Here is a 15,788-nt window from a genome sequence, read left to right on the forward strand (position 1 = left end):
GCTCACTTGTGATTGGCGGTTAGGCGATTGGCCACGCTGCGGTCAACCAGTAACCTCCATAGTAACCTCTCGAAGCCCCGCCCCCCCGCAAACACTTGCAACAAGTGCATTAATGATGCTCGCGAGCTCAATCCTCCAAGAAAGAACTGTTAACTGGACTCGTCGGCCAAACTGTGAGCTTTTTCTTCAGCCTCTTCTGGAGGCAACAGATGAGTCAGTGTTTGCCTTGTGAACTTGTTTGACTGCTTCAAGGTTTTTTTTGCCGGTAGGTGAAAACGAAATTACAAACCTCGGGGCTTGCGCAATTAAGTTTTATCAGTGAGCTCGTGAGCTAGCTCGAGTTGCTAGCACAGTTCGTTAAAGAAGTCAGCCAGCCGTTTGTCTCAGTATGTTGCGGTGGTAGCTCGCGAGCAGGGGCAGCGCACTTGTTCGTTGTTTTCGTGCCCGACATGTTTTTTGCGAGAGGACGAGGAGTGGACGAGGCAGCAAGCGAAGAGCCAGGCTGTTTCACTATGGCTAGACAACAAAAACAGCTGCTCTGTTGATGTGAGAGAGGAGGTCAGGAGGACAACATCAGCGACTATGAGCAGGGTGAGCAACATTTTTGTGTGTGTTTTTTTAACTGCGCAGTAACTCTTTGTTTGACTCCCACAGCCAGTAAGTAAAAATGATGCACTTAAATTATTTATACACTTCCTGGATCACATTACAGTTGCATTGATTTCCCCTCTTGTGTTCTTGTTTGAAATGGGACCAGAGGGGGTTATTGTAGTGCATTACAGCCGTGGTTGTTATAGTGATGTGGGAGATGCCAGGCTGTGCAGGGAGCTGGTGAAGGAGGGGCAGGGGGCCACCAACTACAAAGAGCTTTATGGCCAAAGAAAGTTAATTAATGCAGAAATAAATAAGCAGTTTGGCCCCGAGTTCTTTCTGAGCTTACTTAGTAAGTATAAGCCCCTTTCATAGCTCCTTGTTGTCAGATTCCGCTTCATTCTTAGCTTGGTCCAACTTAGCTACACTTCCTTAGGAGTCTATAGTCATCCACACAGTGTAGTCACAATTAATTAACCTGTGTCCTTGGCTCACATGATGGACTTTTACACTAGAGCTAAGCTGTGGTATCTGGATCAATCATTCTTAAAGGTCATGTATGCTTTATAGAGGATATATAAAAATCATTTTTACAATAGGAGAAGACAACTTCAATATAATTTTACACTAGAGTGCTTTATTTCATACACAGTTGTAATTCTGTCTCACAAGGGTGTCTTTAGTTTCTGACCTTATCCTGTGTTCACAGAAAAAATGAAGTAACTTTAATAATCCATTTTCTGATCTGTGACTACTTCTAAGCTCTCAAACTGACAGGAAGCAATGTTTAAGATTGCCTCCGATTCATTATCCTTCGTAATAGTAGTGGATTTGAGGCTAGCTGATGGAGCTGCCTTTTGATTATTGTTGCACCACTGTCAGGTTACACTGTTGACAACGAGGCTCAGAGGTGTTTTGTCCTCTCTGAAACTGGTGCCCTGTGTAGTGTTAGATTTCTGTGTGTCTGTCTCTATGACAGTCCAAAGCAGATCAGGTGAGTAAGCGGCTGCCTGTGTGAGAGTGGTGGTGACACTCCCTGGTTTGGCCGGTACCTGTACTTCCCACGCTCTATAGAAAGGGGCGTGGTGACTCCCAATCTCCTTCTTTCTGCCGGATGAAAAAATGAGGAAATAGGTCATGACCAAATATGAAACTTTAACCAGGCAACTGGTACTGCTCACTTGATCCTGATGGGACATGTTGTCTATTTGAAAATCATATGACCACAACAGAGGTGACACATTTTTATGAATACTGTTGGTGGAATTATAAACTTTTATTTATTAAATTTCCCTTTTAAAATGTGTGCTTTACACATAGGCCAAATTGCCCTCCACAGTTAAGTCCTGGTGGGCCGTTAACAGGCTTTGGGTGTCACTCTCAGTCACTTCTGAATAGCCTAGTTGTCTACCTGATTAGGCTATCATGTATAGATGAAACCAGTCCTAGACACAGACTGGTAAAGCTCCACTAATCAGATTATTACAGGGATGTATGAGGTATAGCCTATATGCACACAAACACACTTCCATCGACACACTCGTGAAGTAGAGTTCTTGCTAACACTTTTCCTCTTGCCTGAACAAAAGACTATAAGTTCAGCTTAAAAGATTTTAATATGTATTCAAATATTTGATATTGAATGTTGTCTAAGTGTTTCTTCATCTCTCCACATGTCACCAAAGTGAACTCGTTCACCTGAAAGATGAAATCGAGCAAACTTTTTCTCCAGTCCTGAACATATGTTCAGCTTAAGTTTCACTCAACTGATTTAGCTAATCAGTCAATCTGTTCTTTGAAACACTATGTGCTGTTGTCTCAGAAGTATGTCTTCCTCACAACTTTCATTTGTCGAGACAGTAAAATGACAGCTTACAAAGGAATGCTCCGGGGTGGTTGTGTCCGTCTCAGACTTAAGCCAGAGAATGGAAAATGACAGAAGAGCTTATTTTGCCTCGATACTCCCTATCTGCTGGTCTTTCAGTTTAATGCTGAGTTCATTTTGGCCTAATGAGTTTTATCCTAGCCTCAAGCAGGACATACCTCTGCAGAGGTGAACTTTGGGTAAGAGGTCACTTAAAACAACACATTTATGAATCCTTACATAACCACACAGGTTTTCTAGCCAAACAGGAAGGGAGTCAGTGATTTAAGTGCCTTCCTCCCTCCTCAGCTTTGTGCATGCATGTGTGTGAGTGTGTGCACTACGAGAAGGGATGCTCTCACTAATTATGCATGTGTTATTGAAGTGCATGCTTTAAGCTCCTGTATACATGTTTATGTATCTAGGTGCATGTTCATCCTTGTCTCTGGGAGTCTAATCTGAGGCTGGCTCCAGCTGGCTGCCATGTGTGTGGGGGGGGACTCCTCCCTGAGCTCTTAATTAACTCTGGGCCAGGGCTCCAGAGCACCGCTCCCATCCACAGTGTAGCAGGAGGAAGGCGGAGAGCAGCAGTGATCTTGGTGCAGGCAGAGCAAAGATGATATAGTAAAAGTGATCTGCAGTTACAGACAGTAGGGCGTGATAAAAACATATACGTGAGTAATATTCTTCTGGATGTTGCAATTCGCATAGCTGTAGACATGAATGTACGGTAGTTGATGCTTTCTTTGCATTTATATATATTTTATTTACATGGTTTATTTTTCTGTAATTTCAGAAAATATAGAGGAAAGAAAAGAGTCCTTAAAATGTAGACCTTCTATCTTTGAAGATGTTTTCATAATTGCATCATTATGCCTTTCAACATATCCCTCTACTGTGTAAATGTTGTGTGCAGTATAGTTACCTTATACCTTTTGTGTCCATCAGGCTAAGAAAAAGCTTTCCATAAGTAAGGAAACTGCAGATGTAATTATGGATTGCCAACAGACCAGCCATTTCAACATGGAACTGACACTATCATGGAGATTGATGCATTCAGTCTATATATTATAAGGCTCATGAAGCCATAAAATCCCTAAGACTAACATACTGTGGAGTTATAGGAGTATAAAGCGTACTGCATACGAGTTGTTGATATTTTTTTAAGTCTGTTTTCTTTTTGTGCAATACCATATTTACCACCTGCGTCAGCCTGGCTCTGACTAGCACTGCCAAGCATTAGTAGACACCAACTGGCCTGTGACAGTTGGCGCCAAGTTTAGGAGCAGGCAGAAAGGTGTTGAAGGAAAGCACAGTTGGTGGAATGGCTGATAGCACAACATGAGTATTCAAAACAAAAACAAGCTACTGGCAGCTACAAGCTGTAGAAATTCCTTTCCTATCTCCTATCTTTCTGCTTGGAAAATTGGAATTGGAATAACTGATCCCGTCTATTTTCCCAGTTGCTAACTGAACATGATTCTTCAGTGGCTGAGGAGGAGGAAAGTACAAGAAGACAATTCAGCATAGCTTTGAAAGCAGCACATTGTTCATGAGGGCTGTTTACTGTCTGTCAGCAGCGGTGCTTGGCAGCGGTGGCTCCACGTTTACATAAGTGTTTGGTGTGATGGAACGAGCTGGTTTAAGTGACGGCAGATTCCTCAGAGTTGACGGAGATAGCCCATCTGCTGCTGAAACATGCATGGGGACGGGAGGTATGGGAACGTTCCAGGATCCTGCAACTCCCTGCATGTGTACATAGCAGTCAGTGGAAACACTCCTCTCAAAGCTTAGAAAATGCCTTCAATTTATGGTAGGACTGAGCAGTGCTGACAAAGACACAACATTGTTGAATATCTGAATAATACTGACACAATATTTGGGGTGACTGTGATGTTAATAGACAGTTTTACTGGAACAGATCAGAACTAAAACCATCAGCAGTGATGTGAAGACTGTAAAACCTTATTTTAACACTTGTATTTATATGCAGCATACAAACAATGAATTGGTCTTATATAACACTGTTGTGTATTTATACAGTACAGTTTTTAATGTATATTGATGATGTAGTTATAAACTTCTCCTGTGAAGCAACCATGACTGGAATCTGGTATGTAAACAGATAAAGAAGGATCATATAGTATTACACAGTTGTCATTCTAATAATTGAAGATTCTGTTCATTAAAGGTGTATGAGGCAGAACTCAAAAGACAATGTAGGTCTAAGCCATTGACGCATACAAAAAGAATTCCTCTCAATTATACGATACGATACGTGTGTGACAGTGTCTGTGTCTGCAGAGACTCTGCCTTTGGCCTGTATTTTCTGATTTTCTTACTATTTTGCTGTGTTTGGGACTACATTTCAACTTTTAATGACGTGTTTATGAACAACAACTGCTAAATCCTGCAAAGCATGCCTTTAATTTGACACATAATCTAACCACAATATCCTTATATCTGTTACAAGTGCATTATAGTTTATTTTCACTGTATATATTAAATGAAGTTAAAGTAAAGTGTTACAGTGAAAATAATTAAATTTTTTATAAAATTGATCAATTTAACGATGAAACCTCCAGGAATATGGAAAGTAAGCCTTTTTTTTCAATTTGTCCTAATAACCAAATTCTGAAATGATGTCTGTTTTCATACCATGTTATTATATGTTATGTTATTATAACCACATATCATCATAAGCTGTAAAACAGAAACAGGAGGATTTGTAAACACCAGACAAAATTGTTGAATCCAGTCATAAAAGAGACCTGGAAGATATTTTGACCAGTCACAGTTTGAAGTGCACAGGTGTAAAATTAGTGACGGCTGAATTCCATTCGGCTGTCAGTGTCGGCATGCTGGCTTGCTGTCACACCGTCATGGCTTACTGGGACACTTAAATAGAAGAGTGTAATCAATAATGGTATGAGTAATGCCTGGGCTTTACTCACTTTGACAAGCTAAATGTACCCTGTGAAAAAAGGCATTTTGGTAGGATTCCTGTGTAGACAATAGACAATGAGGACTTCTCTGTCTATTAGGGTAAAAAGTTGAACTGTGTCACTGGTTTGACAACCACACCACCACCCTCTCCCTACAATCACCTCATCATCTACGTAATTTGGAGAAAACCAGGCAATTTATTACATTAATCACAATGGATTAGCAAGTTTCATTGCTTAGTCACGCTCGCAAAGCCCCACTTCAAAGACTCAGCTGCATTAGCCGCTGCCCTGAATCACACACATACACACTCACATAAAACTGAACTTAGCACAACACCTCCCCAACCTGGGCCTCAGCTCTCCTTGGACATGGAAATACAGCACCAAGGACAAATGCATGTACTGTTCTCAGTGTAAGATGTCTCACTCCTCTGGACCCTGTGCACACAGTAAAGACATTCATCATTCTTTTTATCTGCATCTCTCTGTTGTGTTCCCTGAAAAAGCATCTGTCTCTATCCAATCAATCAGATTTATTTTCTTCATAGCAACCTGTGAATAGAGCAGTGGATTCTTTCACATCCTAAAAGTGTATCTGTTTGGTTTGCAGGCAGAACAAAAGGACAGGGTCTTGTCCACAAGCGAAGACCCTCTCCCGTGCATCCTCAACTCTAAAGCTGACCCACTGACCCGAAATCGACCCCTCAGTGATATATACCCTTTCCATAGTCGTGCTGACGGAAGTGCAGTCCCATATCTGCTGTCTGGGTGTGGTGCCCAAGTACAGCCGATGACTGGAGGCCCTGATGAGAACAGATTAAACGGCATCAACTCCTCCGCCTGGTCCAACCCTGTTATAGGTCAACCTGAGGGAAAGCCTTACTCTGCAAGAATTATGAAGCTTTTTTCTAACTCAAAGAAGGGCCCTGTGCCTTCTCTCAGTCCAACCACTGATGGCTCCACCTCTACTAACATCAGTGGCAGCAACAGTGGCCCCCAGTCTTGGTCAGGACTTTCAGGACTGGCTGTTGTGGACTCCTTTAAAAAGCTCCGCTCCTCTGTGCTCCAGGGTATACAGAGTAGAGGGGCAGTCAACAGCGATGGAGAGCCTGTCCCTTCAGCGATTCAAGACATGGCTAATGGCACTACTGTGGCCAACACTGACTCTGGTCCAGATGATGCAACAGATCATTTCAAGTTTTCAGAAGGATATAGTGTGCCTAATGGAAATGTGATGACCCAGTGTGGATCGGATATTGAGGATTACGACGATGAGGAAAATGATGAAGGAGATGGACTCACACGCAACACGCGTTTCTCCAGGAGTATCAGGAGGGCGTACGGAGCAGGACGCATCTCTTTACTTGACACGGGGAATGGGAGATTAGCAGGAAGAAGCACAAATGCAGCTACGGGCAGTCAGAAAGCCAATCAGATCTCTGAGGCGAATGCCCAAATAGAGAACGCTAATAAACAAACAAATGTGAAGGTGCTGAGCAGACTGAGCAAAAGTGCAGAAAATATTCACATATTTAAGGCACCTTTCAGACGCAAAGCCACATCTCCGGGGCCTCCTTCGCCAGAGGAAGACAGCCAGGGGACTAGCACATCAAACGGGACACCAAGCATCCATAGGACGGCCAGCGCCTCCTCAGTCGACTTCCGGGGCCGCGCTGTTAGCCGCAAGAAGAGCCCTGTGAAGACCAAGGGGCCGATGCTAAAGCTAGTGGGCAGCATGACTGACCTGACTGTCCGACGCAGGCGGAGTCCCTCTCCCAGCCCCACCTCTCCATCTCTCATGTCACCCCTGAGCCGTCTCCATGACGACTACTCCCGCCGTGTGCCTTGCCTAACAACCAGCGAGCGACAGCGCCGACCCTCACCAGTCAGAGCCCGGGTCCTGTCTGTTGAACACACCCCTCTGGTTCACTCTCAGCCTGAAAACGACGTCAGCTCACAGCAGCACCAGGTCCTCATCAGCCCAGTTTCTGTGGAGCCCCCAGAGAGAACAGGACCAACTTTACCCGGCATTTCTGTTGCCACAACAAATGCAGCAGAATATGATTCATCTCCACTCAGCCAAAAAGAGCCTTCACAACAGCAAGAACAGTCAGAGGTCACTGCGCTATCAAACCAGGTAAGGGAGTAAAATCGTGTGCATAAGATGACAGGTTGCACAATTACATTGTCTCGTTTCTGTTGGCAGTCAGTATTGCTTTACTTGTTTCAAAATGTATATAGATTGTTGCAGGAATGAGTCCTGAAATTTGGAAATTAGTTTTTGCACCTCCACTTCCTTTGTTTGGATGTTGCTGGATTATTTTTTTAATAGGTTTTTGGTTAGATGCCTTCAGTAAAGTCTGTGATTAACAGAAGCCTAAGAGATTGTCATGCTTCAATGACATAAAATATATCAGTGAAAATTCCACAGATAAATTGTGAAGCTTTTATGAGTCTTAAAAAAAAGCTGGTTGCTAACAAGTGGGTAAAGGAAGCTACGGAGATTGTTGGGGACATTAGGAACAATAAACTAATTTACTCACTTTACTTGCAAACTATTCTAAATCAAACTTTTTTGCTTGTATTTATCAATGTGTAATGTGCTTAGTATAGGGTAATCTGAAGCTTAGTTTCAGTGACATTAAATTCAAGTGACCATGGTGTAGTTTGATAGCCTATTATTAGCTTTTCAGTTCTGCTGATTGCAATTGCACTTTAAAATCATAAAAGTGGTGTTCATTTGTGAGTTGTGTTCTGCCACAGAGCCTATTTTCTCCAATAATCCAAAATCCAATACATAAATGCCATGGCCAGTTTGGCCTGCAAAAATCCTTAATCCCTGCAACACTCTGTTGGCACAGGAAGATGCAGGTTTTCTGATACAGTGCAGGATGTGTGAAACAATGACATCAGACTAGGGTGTAATCTTTATTGATTTGCAAGTTTTCAACTGTCTACAGATGAATAAAGGGTACTGAAAATGTTTCACACTATCACACATTAGTCACACTTTTATCATTGACTTAGAAACACAGAATTGGAAATCATTAGATAACAGGCTTTCTGTACAGGTTCAAAGAGGAAGGAAGTTCTGAAAAACAGAAGAAATAATCTAAAACAGCATGATCATCAATGGGTGTCAACTCCAGAGGAATGGCATTGACCCTTGTCTTAGGAAGTGAGGCATCACACCTCCAAGTTGTGATTTTATGAAGCGATCTTTGAATCTGGCATGATTCTAACTCACTGAGATAAGTTGTCTTGTCAGTGTTATACTTGGGCTTGTATGCTAAAAAAACTAGCCCTGTGTGTGTGCATGCAGGCGTGCGTGCGTATGTGTGTCTGTCCAAAGTCCCCTTCAGTGTCAAATAAATAACGACATAGCCGTTCCTCAATGTCCTCTTCCTGTCAGTTGTGTTTGATATACTGACTTCTGCTGTCGTAAGGTCACATGCTGAAGCCAGCTGTTCTGTGCTACCCAGGCACGCTGAAGGAACAGTCAGAGTTAATGATTAGGCTTTGTTTATGATTAGCGGTTCTTGCGCAAAAACGACTCCGTAGTCCTGTTGCTGTGGGAGGGGTAGGTAGCTTTGAGTGAGTATGTCGCCGCCTCACGTCTCCCCCTCCAGCTTGAAACCCAGTGGATCAAAGTCCAGCACCATGGACACTGGGCCTGGGACAGCTAGCAGCACCACCAAGCAGACAGGACCATAAACACACGGTCATAGTACAATGTGTTTTTGTTTAAGAGGAGGATTTTGCTTGTGAAAATGTGGCAGAATAATCAGATTTGTTTACTTTAGAAATCAAGTGACTTTTACTAGCCTTGAAACAATTTTTGGGGACTCTGCCTCGGAGAAACAGGCCAGTCTGTGATTGTGAGTGTTTGACAATGGTGCTAGTCCACTGTATGCCTTTCCAGTGTATATGCCGGGGACCAGACCCCGATCGAGAAAACCAAGAGGTGAGTTTTGATATAGCTGGCTGACTAACAGACTTAGAGCAACAAATGAGTAACCGTTAGCCAATATTTGACCGTTGACTGTACAATACATAAAGTATGATAACATTTAATTGTTGGATATTTGTGCAATTTCTGTTGTTTGAACTTGATAAGCAGAGGGGTTTGTTGTATTCAGTATGTGGAGCCAATCTCTGCTTTCTCATGATAATAAAGTTTCTCACGAGAATCCTGATAAAGTTCATTTGAATAGTTTCACCCTGATTCTTGGTGTTCAGCCTTGACATCCAACCATGACAGTTGCTTCTAGTTGGAGCTTTTATGACTTGCAGCACCATTTTGCTCTGTTTCTGATTAACTGATGTTCTTCCATGCAGACAATATGTTCTTCATCTCTGTACATCACAGGTCGTTGAACAGGGGAGAGTCAATGTCATTATCCTTATTGAGTTTTGAACTTTTTCCATAGGTGACATCAGACAAACAAGGCCAAGAGGCACTTTTCCAAACAGAGGATGTCTCTCCAATAGCCAGCAGCACCCCTCCGATCTCTCCAACAGGCCTCTCGGAGTCATCCACATCACCCACAGATCCATCCCCCACATCTTCCACACAAGAATCCGCTATCAAGCCAAGACGAAGGAGTGGGCGCCCGAGGCCTCGGCCAATCTCTGACTATGGGCAGCTCCTTTCCAGGAAGCACTCCATTCCTGAGGAAGCTAGAGAGCTGCGTGCGGAAGAAAGGACAGCAAATGCATCACTGCATAAAGACAGCAGTGGTGATGACATGTGTGCGAGTGGAGAGAGCCCTGAGAGCTGTAACATGAATGGAGACTTTCAGGGCTTGAGGCACCGGCCAATCTCAGTGATAGGAGTTGGGGATCTGTTCCCACCTGATGCTGAGGAAAAGGATGAGCGCCTTCCTTCTGTAAGCCCTTACTTACAAGTTTAAACCTACTAGAAGCATACAGTTTTTGGAAGAAGTGCCTGCTTGCCTACTTGAACTCTTAGCTACAGTTTACAAACTAGAAATACTGTTGTATACAGTCAAGTGTTGAAACAAGGATGACTTCACGCTTATCTAGCTGTGATGATGGAATCTAAATGATGAAATTTATGGTTAGAAGTATGGTTAAACACTCAACGCTCAAAATTGTTGTTTCTAATGTGTTAAGAAAATATTGTATGTCCTCCACACTGTTAGGTAGGGAACATTATTTTCCTGCCAGTGCCACCCCCATGAGTGGTGGATTATGGTTATAGAAAGTGGGGTTGGGGGAACACAACAAAGTTCCTGATTATACATTTTCTGAGCTGTTGACTAGTTGTCAACTATTAAACAATTGTAAGTTTAAAAAGTCCAAATTCTGATTCCAGCTACTTAAAGTGAATATTGTCTTGTTCCTTCCCTCAGAGATTCAATGTTTTGAATACCTTTGGGCTGTCAACCAAATAATACATTTGAGCAACCACCTTTTTAAGGGGAAAAAAAATGAAATCAAGATCAAAATAATTGATCATGCTCTTGTTTATGAGTGTCATGTATCACAAAAGCAGGTAAGTTTCCTCAATCCTTGGACGTTTCTACTTGCCCTCTCTGCAGTCCCTGTCTCGGCCGCCCATCCCCTCACACCAGGTGCCCCCCTACAGAGCAGTGTCAGCCAGGTTTCGCCCCTCCGTACTCTCCCAGAGCACCCCAATCGGATTGGACCGCGTTGGACGGCGCAAGCTCCACAGAGTGCTCAGTGGTGAGAACTGGGGGTTATTGTGGATGTCTTATTTTATGTGTGTGGGAAAGCAGAGTCTGGGAATGTCAATAAGTGTGTTAGAGTGAGAATGTTTGTGTGGAGCAAGGTGTGGGTATCTGTGGCTTGTTTACTGGATTGTCCGAGTCTTGTCAGAAGGTTTTCAGCTCTGTGCATATGTTGCAGAGGGTACGTCTGAGTGCTCGGTGACACTTGATGACAGCGTGAGTGAAGAGGAGGAGGAGGGCAGCTTTGATGAACTCACTGATGTCACGCCCTACCTCCAGCCGGGGGTGGAGCTCTCTGTGCTCAACGAGGTGAGGCTGAGGAGGGGAGCTCGTCACGTTGCAACACTTGCATACATCATCTCCAAGAATGCGCATTAAATTTATGATGCAACATGTATCTTTTCATAAACATGCCTCGTGAGCAGCCATGTGAAAATGTTCTGGTGTGTGTTTTAAGATGGTTTGCCAGAGTTAAACAGAACAGACAACCACTGCAGTGTCCTTAAGTCTAGACATAATCGTACATGTTAGACATGGGCTTAGGCTGCATGTAATTGTATCTTTATCTTATCTGTGTGTGTGTGCTACTCAGTGGATTAGCTCGGGCCACACCGTGTACGCTGAGGCTCTCTGGGACCATGTGACCATGGGGGAGCAGGAGCTGGCCTTCAAAGCTGGGGACGTTATCCGTGTCCTGGATGCCTCGCATACGGACTGGTGGTGGGGCAGGGTGGCTGACAGGGAGGCCTGGTTCCCCTCCAGCTTTGTGAGGGTAAGTGGACTTTCTGACCTCCATGTCGGACGCATGTTTGCTCTCCAGCAGCACAGAAAAGACTTGTAAACTGGCTCAGCTCCAAACAAACCTTGCCAGCCTTCTGAACAGTGCGTGCGGAAGTGTTCAGCCCTCAGAAATTCAACTGGTTTCTATGGTGACCAAAGCTGATTGACAGTTGAGTCTTAATTAGGTCTGCTGTGGTAACCATGGTAAAGTTAGTTGATTGGCAGATAGGCATCTGCTGTGTAATTGCTTGGAGCTGAATCAATGTTGCCAAACGAGCTAGAAAACTTGTTACCGCAGTGATGTGAAGTAGATCTTAATCTTTTGTTTAAATAGCTTTTGTTCTACATTTATATTTATTTTGCTTATGAGCTGAATTGAAACACAAATGTGTCAAGGATATAATTTTTTTTATTTGTTTGATACTGTGGAGACGAGCGCAGCAAGGATTAATCGGTTGAAGTTGTCAACTGTTAAATAAAGAATAAATAGAATAAAGAAAAACTTTTCTGATTCGAGCTTAAATATAAATATATTCTGGTTTCTTTACTCCTCTGACAGCAAACTAAAAATCTTTGGGTTGTCGACAAAAGAAGACATTTTAGAGTACCACCTTGAGCTCTGGGAGACACTGATCAAAACAATTTCGGACATTTTACGGACCAAACAACTAACTGATTAATCAAGACAATGAACCAAGCTCCAGTGGAGACTAGATATGATAATTGCTGTTTTGAAGGTCCCGTTCATTGATGTGGTCGATGTATTTCAGGTGCGAGTTAACCAGGAGGACTCCAGTGCAGAGAGTGTGGAGAGTGTAGCGGACCAGGAGGATCCAACTCCCAGGGACACACACAGCGCTCAGCACAAGGAGCAGATGAGAACTAATGTGGTTCAGGAAATCATGAATACTGAACGCATCTACATCAAGCACCTAAGGGACATCTGTGAGGTACGGCCTCAACATTTAAGTCTAGGGCTTCTGCTTCTGTCATTTATCCTTCATATTAATCCTTAAGCAGTCCTACAGTCTGATAAATGTTTAGAATAAGCTGTATTTGTGTTTTAGAAATGACTCAACCTTCCAGCACCTCCTGTTGGTCAGTATTTGCATTGTTTTCAATAGTCCGCATGCTGGTTTTGTTTAACTTCCAGGGCTACATCCGTCAGTGCCGTAAACACCCTGACATGTTTACCGAGCTGCAGTTGAAAACCATCTTCAGCAACATAGAGGACATCTACAGGTTTCAGAGGCAGTTTCTCAAAGACCTGGAGAAGAAGTACAACAAAGATGAACCACATCTCAGTGAAATAGGCTCTTGTTTTCTCTTGCAGGTATCAAATCATCCTCCAACTCACTTAGTCACTGTGCAGCTCATTTATTCACCTGATTCAGCGGCTCTGAAATGTCTTTGAAATGTTCTCCTTTTTTTGTCTTGAAGGGAGAGGGTTTCTCTATCTACTCTGACTACTGTAACACTCATCCTGCAGCCTGTGCTGAGCTGCAGCGCCTCATGAAGTTGGGCAAATATAAGCATTTCTTTGAGGCCTGCCGGCTCCTCCAGCAGATGATCAACATTTCCATTTCAGGTTTCTTGCTCACACCTGTCCAGAAGATCTGTAAATACCCCCTGCAGCTGGGAGAGCTGCTTAAGTACACCCCCAAAGACCACAGGTAATGCTCCGGAGATTCAAAACTTCACTAATTACACTACACTTGGACACATTCACCTCTCCAACCACCTGAAATGTTAGTTAATCACATAATAAAGATAATTTGGCTCAACAAAGCTGTTTCATATATCTGCAGAATTACTTTTCATTGGCTGTACAATGAGAGCTATGAGCAAGTAGCCACAATCATACTTACAGTATATAGCATTAGCTAACATTAAGCACTTCAATATGTATCAATGGTCAGTTTGTTCATCATCTTATCTGCGATAACAGGGATCTGCTTGATATTCAGAAGCATTTCATCTTAAAATTAAGAAGTCATGTGGTCCCAATAGCTTGATGACTTACTTTTTCATTACTTACTGTAAATGGAAATGTCCTCTCTATCAGTTAAATGTCTAAGGTGGACCATATCCTTATTGCTCCTTTGCTGATTTATTGCAGTGACTACAGCGGAGTGAGCAAAGCATACGAGGCTATGAAGAATGTGGCCAGTCTGATAAATGAGAGGAAAAGACGACTGGAGAGTATCGACACCATTGCTCACTGGCAGGTGGCCATTCTGCATTGGGAGGTGATGAAAGATGATCAATATTCTTTGACATTTTACCTAGGTTATAAATTTCATGTAAAGGCTATGTGTTTTGCCAACCTAGAGAATATTAGCTATATTGTATAAATCTTTCGACTCTGTATCTTAATGTTTTGCTGCAGGGGTCCAATGTGCTCGAACGCAGTTCAGAGCTGATCCACTCTGGTGAGTTGACTCGAGTTGTCCGGCAAGGCAAAATGCAACAGCGCAGCTTCTTCCTGTTTGACCACCAGTTAGTCTTCTGTAAAAAAGACGTCCTGCGCAGAGATCTGCTCCACTTCCGTGGACGGCTGGATATGGACCAGACCGAGGTGGTGGATGTGCCCGACGGACGGGACCAAGACCTTGGCCTGACCCTGAGGAATGCTCTGCGTCTGCGCAACGCCAACACTTTGGAGTTTATTTGTGTGTTGTGCTGCAAGAAGGCTCAGGACAAGCAGAGGTGGTTACAGGCCTTTGCCAAGGAGAGATACAGAGTCAAGGAAGACCAAGAGATGGGTGAGTCCTGGAATTCCTCTCATTCGTGATGCAAAACAGCTCCTGTGGGTAGATGTCAAACAAAAGGTGAAGAGGTTGCTTGACGAAGGGAGGGGTGGGAAATATTTTGACCTGAAGGTGTATTTGTGTGTGTTTCTTGGTAGGCATGGAGATCAGTGAAGAGCAAAGAAAACAGGCCATTGTTAACGCAAGAAGAGCCAAACACGGGAAGAGTAAAAGTAAGGAAATATCTCACTTCATGCTGCTCAGCCACTGATATCAAGTCAGTTCAGTTTTTGATTTTCATTTGTAATTTTTTGTTTTGTTTGACCTGTTCACCTTTTAGCCATTGGTTACTCTGGTTCTGTTCCACCACACCACCAAAACCTGCACCCACTTCACCAGCGTCACATCACCATTCCAACCAGCGTGCCTCAGCAGCAGGTCTTTTCACTGGCCGAGCCCCCAAAACGAAAGCCTTATCACCTGTTGTACAGCATCACTCGCAATGCCTTTTTCAGGAAATGAGGCTTTTGGTCACTCATCTTCCCCCCTCCCCCTGTGCATGTTCAGAGCACGCCTAAAACTGTCCTGAAGACTCAAAGAACACTTTATTTTTTCCTGTATTTTCCTGCCTGTGAATGTACTGTCAAGTTCTGTTTTTTTGCCTCGTGTTTGTTTTCTACATGTCTGTTTTTGTCACATGTTGAAGTTCAGTGCCTACAATTTGGAAAGGGCATGATGAAAGTGTTAAAATGCTGACCCTGTCCATTTTGTTAGTGTGTTTGAAGATGCTGCTCACTCAAAGAGAGTCCCACCCCTTTGACTTATTAATTCCAGCTGAAAGAGGTTTTTATGTTGATTATGATGACGATGTATATTCAGCTTTTACACTGACAAACATGGTTTTAGTTTATTTCACAAAGGCTGGACCCTTTTTTTGTCGCGAGTCTGTCAACTCTGAGCACAGAACAGCCAGAGGATAAATTAACTGACACTTTCACCTTCCCTGTTAACACTGTAAATAAAACTCTTGTACAAACATGCCTAAGGAGAATTCTGTTTGCTTATGCAGCCTAACCAGTTTTTGGTTGTTTTTTTGCCTTAGCAAATACAGTAGACCTTTTAATTTATTTCAGTTATTGTG

At 43.1% G+C, this 15,788-nt stretch overlaps 1 protein-coding gene across 3 annotated transcripts; it reads left to right on the forward strand.

The window, feature by feature from the left end:
• Nucleotides 1-97: 97 nt before the first annotated feature.
• On the forward strand, nucleotides 98-15,687 carry spata13 (spermatogenesis associated 13). Of its 3 annotated transcripts, XM_037078723.1 has the most exons (13): nucleotides 98-591; nucleotides 6,014-7,540; nucleotides 9,834-10,292; nucleotides 10,968-11,112; nucleotides 11,296-11,426; nucleotides 11,710-11,889; nucleotides 12,668-12,847; nucleotides 13,051-13,230; nucleotides 13,338-13,570; nucleotides 14,017-14,146; nucleotides 14,287-14,662; nucleotides 14,806-14,880; nucleotides 14,988-15,687. In XM_037078723.1, exons 1-13 carry the CDS (start codon nucleotides 583-585, stop codon nucleotides 15,167-15,169), a joined length of 3,807 nt encoding a protein of 1,268 aa, XP_036934618.1. In that variant the 5' UTR covers nucleotides 98-582; the 3' UTR covers nucleotides 15,170-15,687. The 3 variants fall into 3 exon arrangements, with proteins under 3 accessions (XP_036934618.1, XP_036934619.1, XP_036934620.1); XM_037078724.1 differs by lacking the exons at nucleotides 98-591; nucleotides 6,014-7,540 and adding an exon at nucleotides 9,056-9,367; XM_037078725.1 differs by lacking the exons at nucleotides 98-591; nucleotides 6,014-7,540; nucleotides 9,834-10,292; nucleotides 10,968-11,112 and having other exon boundaries at nucleotides 11,421-11,560.
• Nucleotides 15,688-15,788: the final 101 nt, after the last annotated feature.

The sequence above is a fragment of the Acanthopagrus latus genome, chromosome 19 (genome assembly GCF_904848185.1).
Source record: "Acanthopagrus latus isolate v.2019 chromosome 19, fAcaLat1.1, whole genome shotgun sequence".
Lineage (NCBI taxonomy): Eukaryota > Metazoa > Chordata > Actinopteri > Spariformes > Sparidae > Acanthopagrus > Acanthopagrus latus.

Coding starts and splice junctions, on each gene's coding strand:
- spata13 (XM_037078723.1), top strand. Junction 11,113..11,295: donor GCTCCACAGAGTGCTCAGTG/GTGAGAACTGGG, acceptor CATATGTTGCAG/AGGGTACGTCTGAGTGCTCG. Junction 12,848..13,050: donor ACCTAAGGGACATCTGTGAG/GTACGGCCTCAA, acceptor TTTAACTTCCAG/GGCTACATCCGTCAGTGCCG.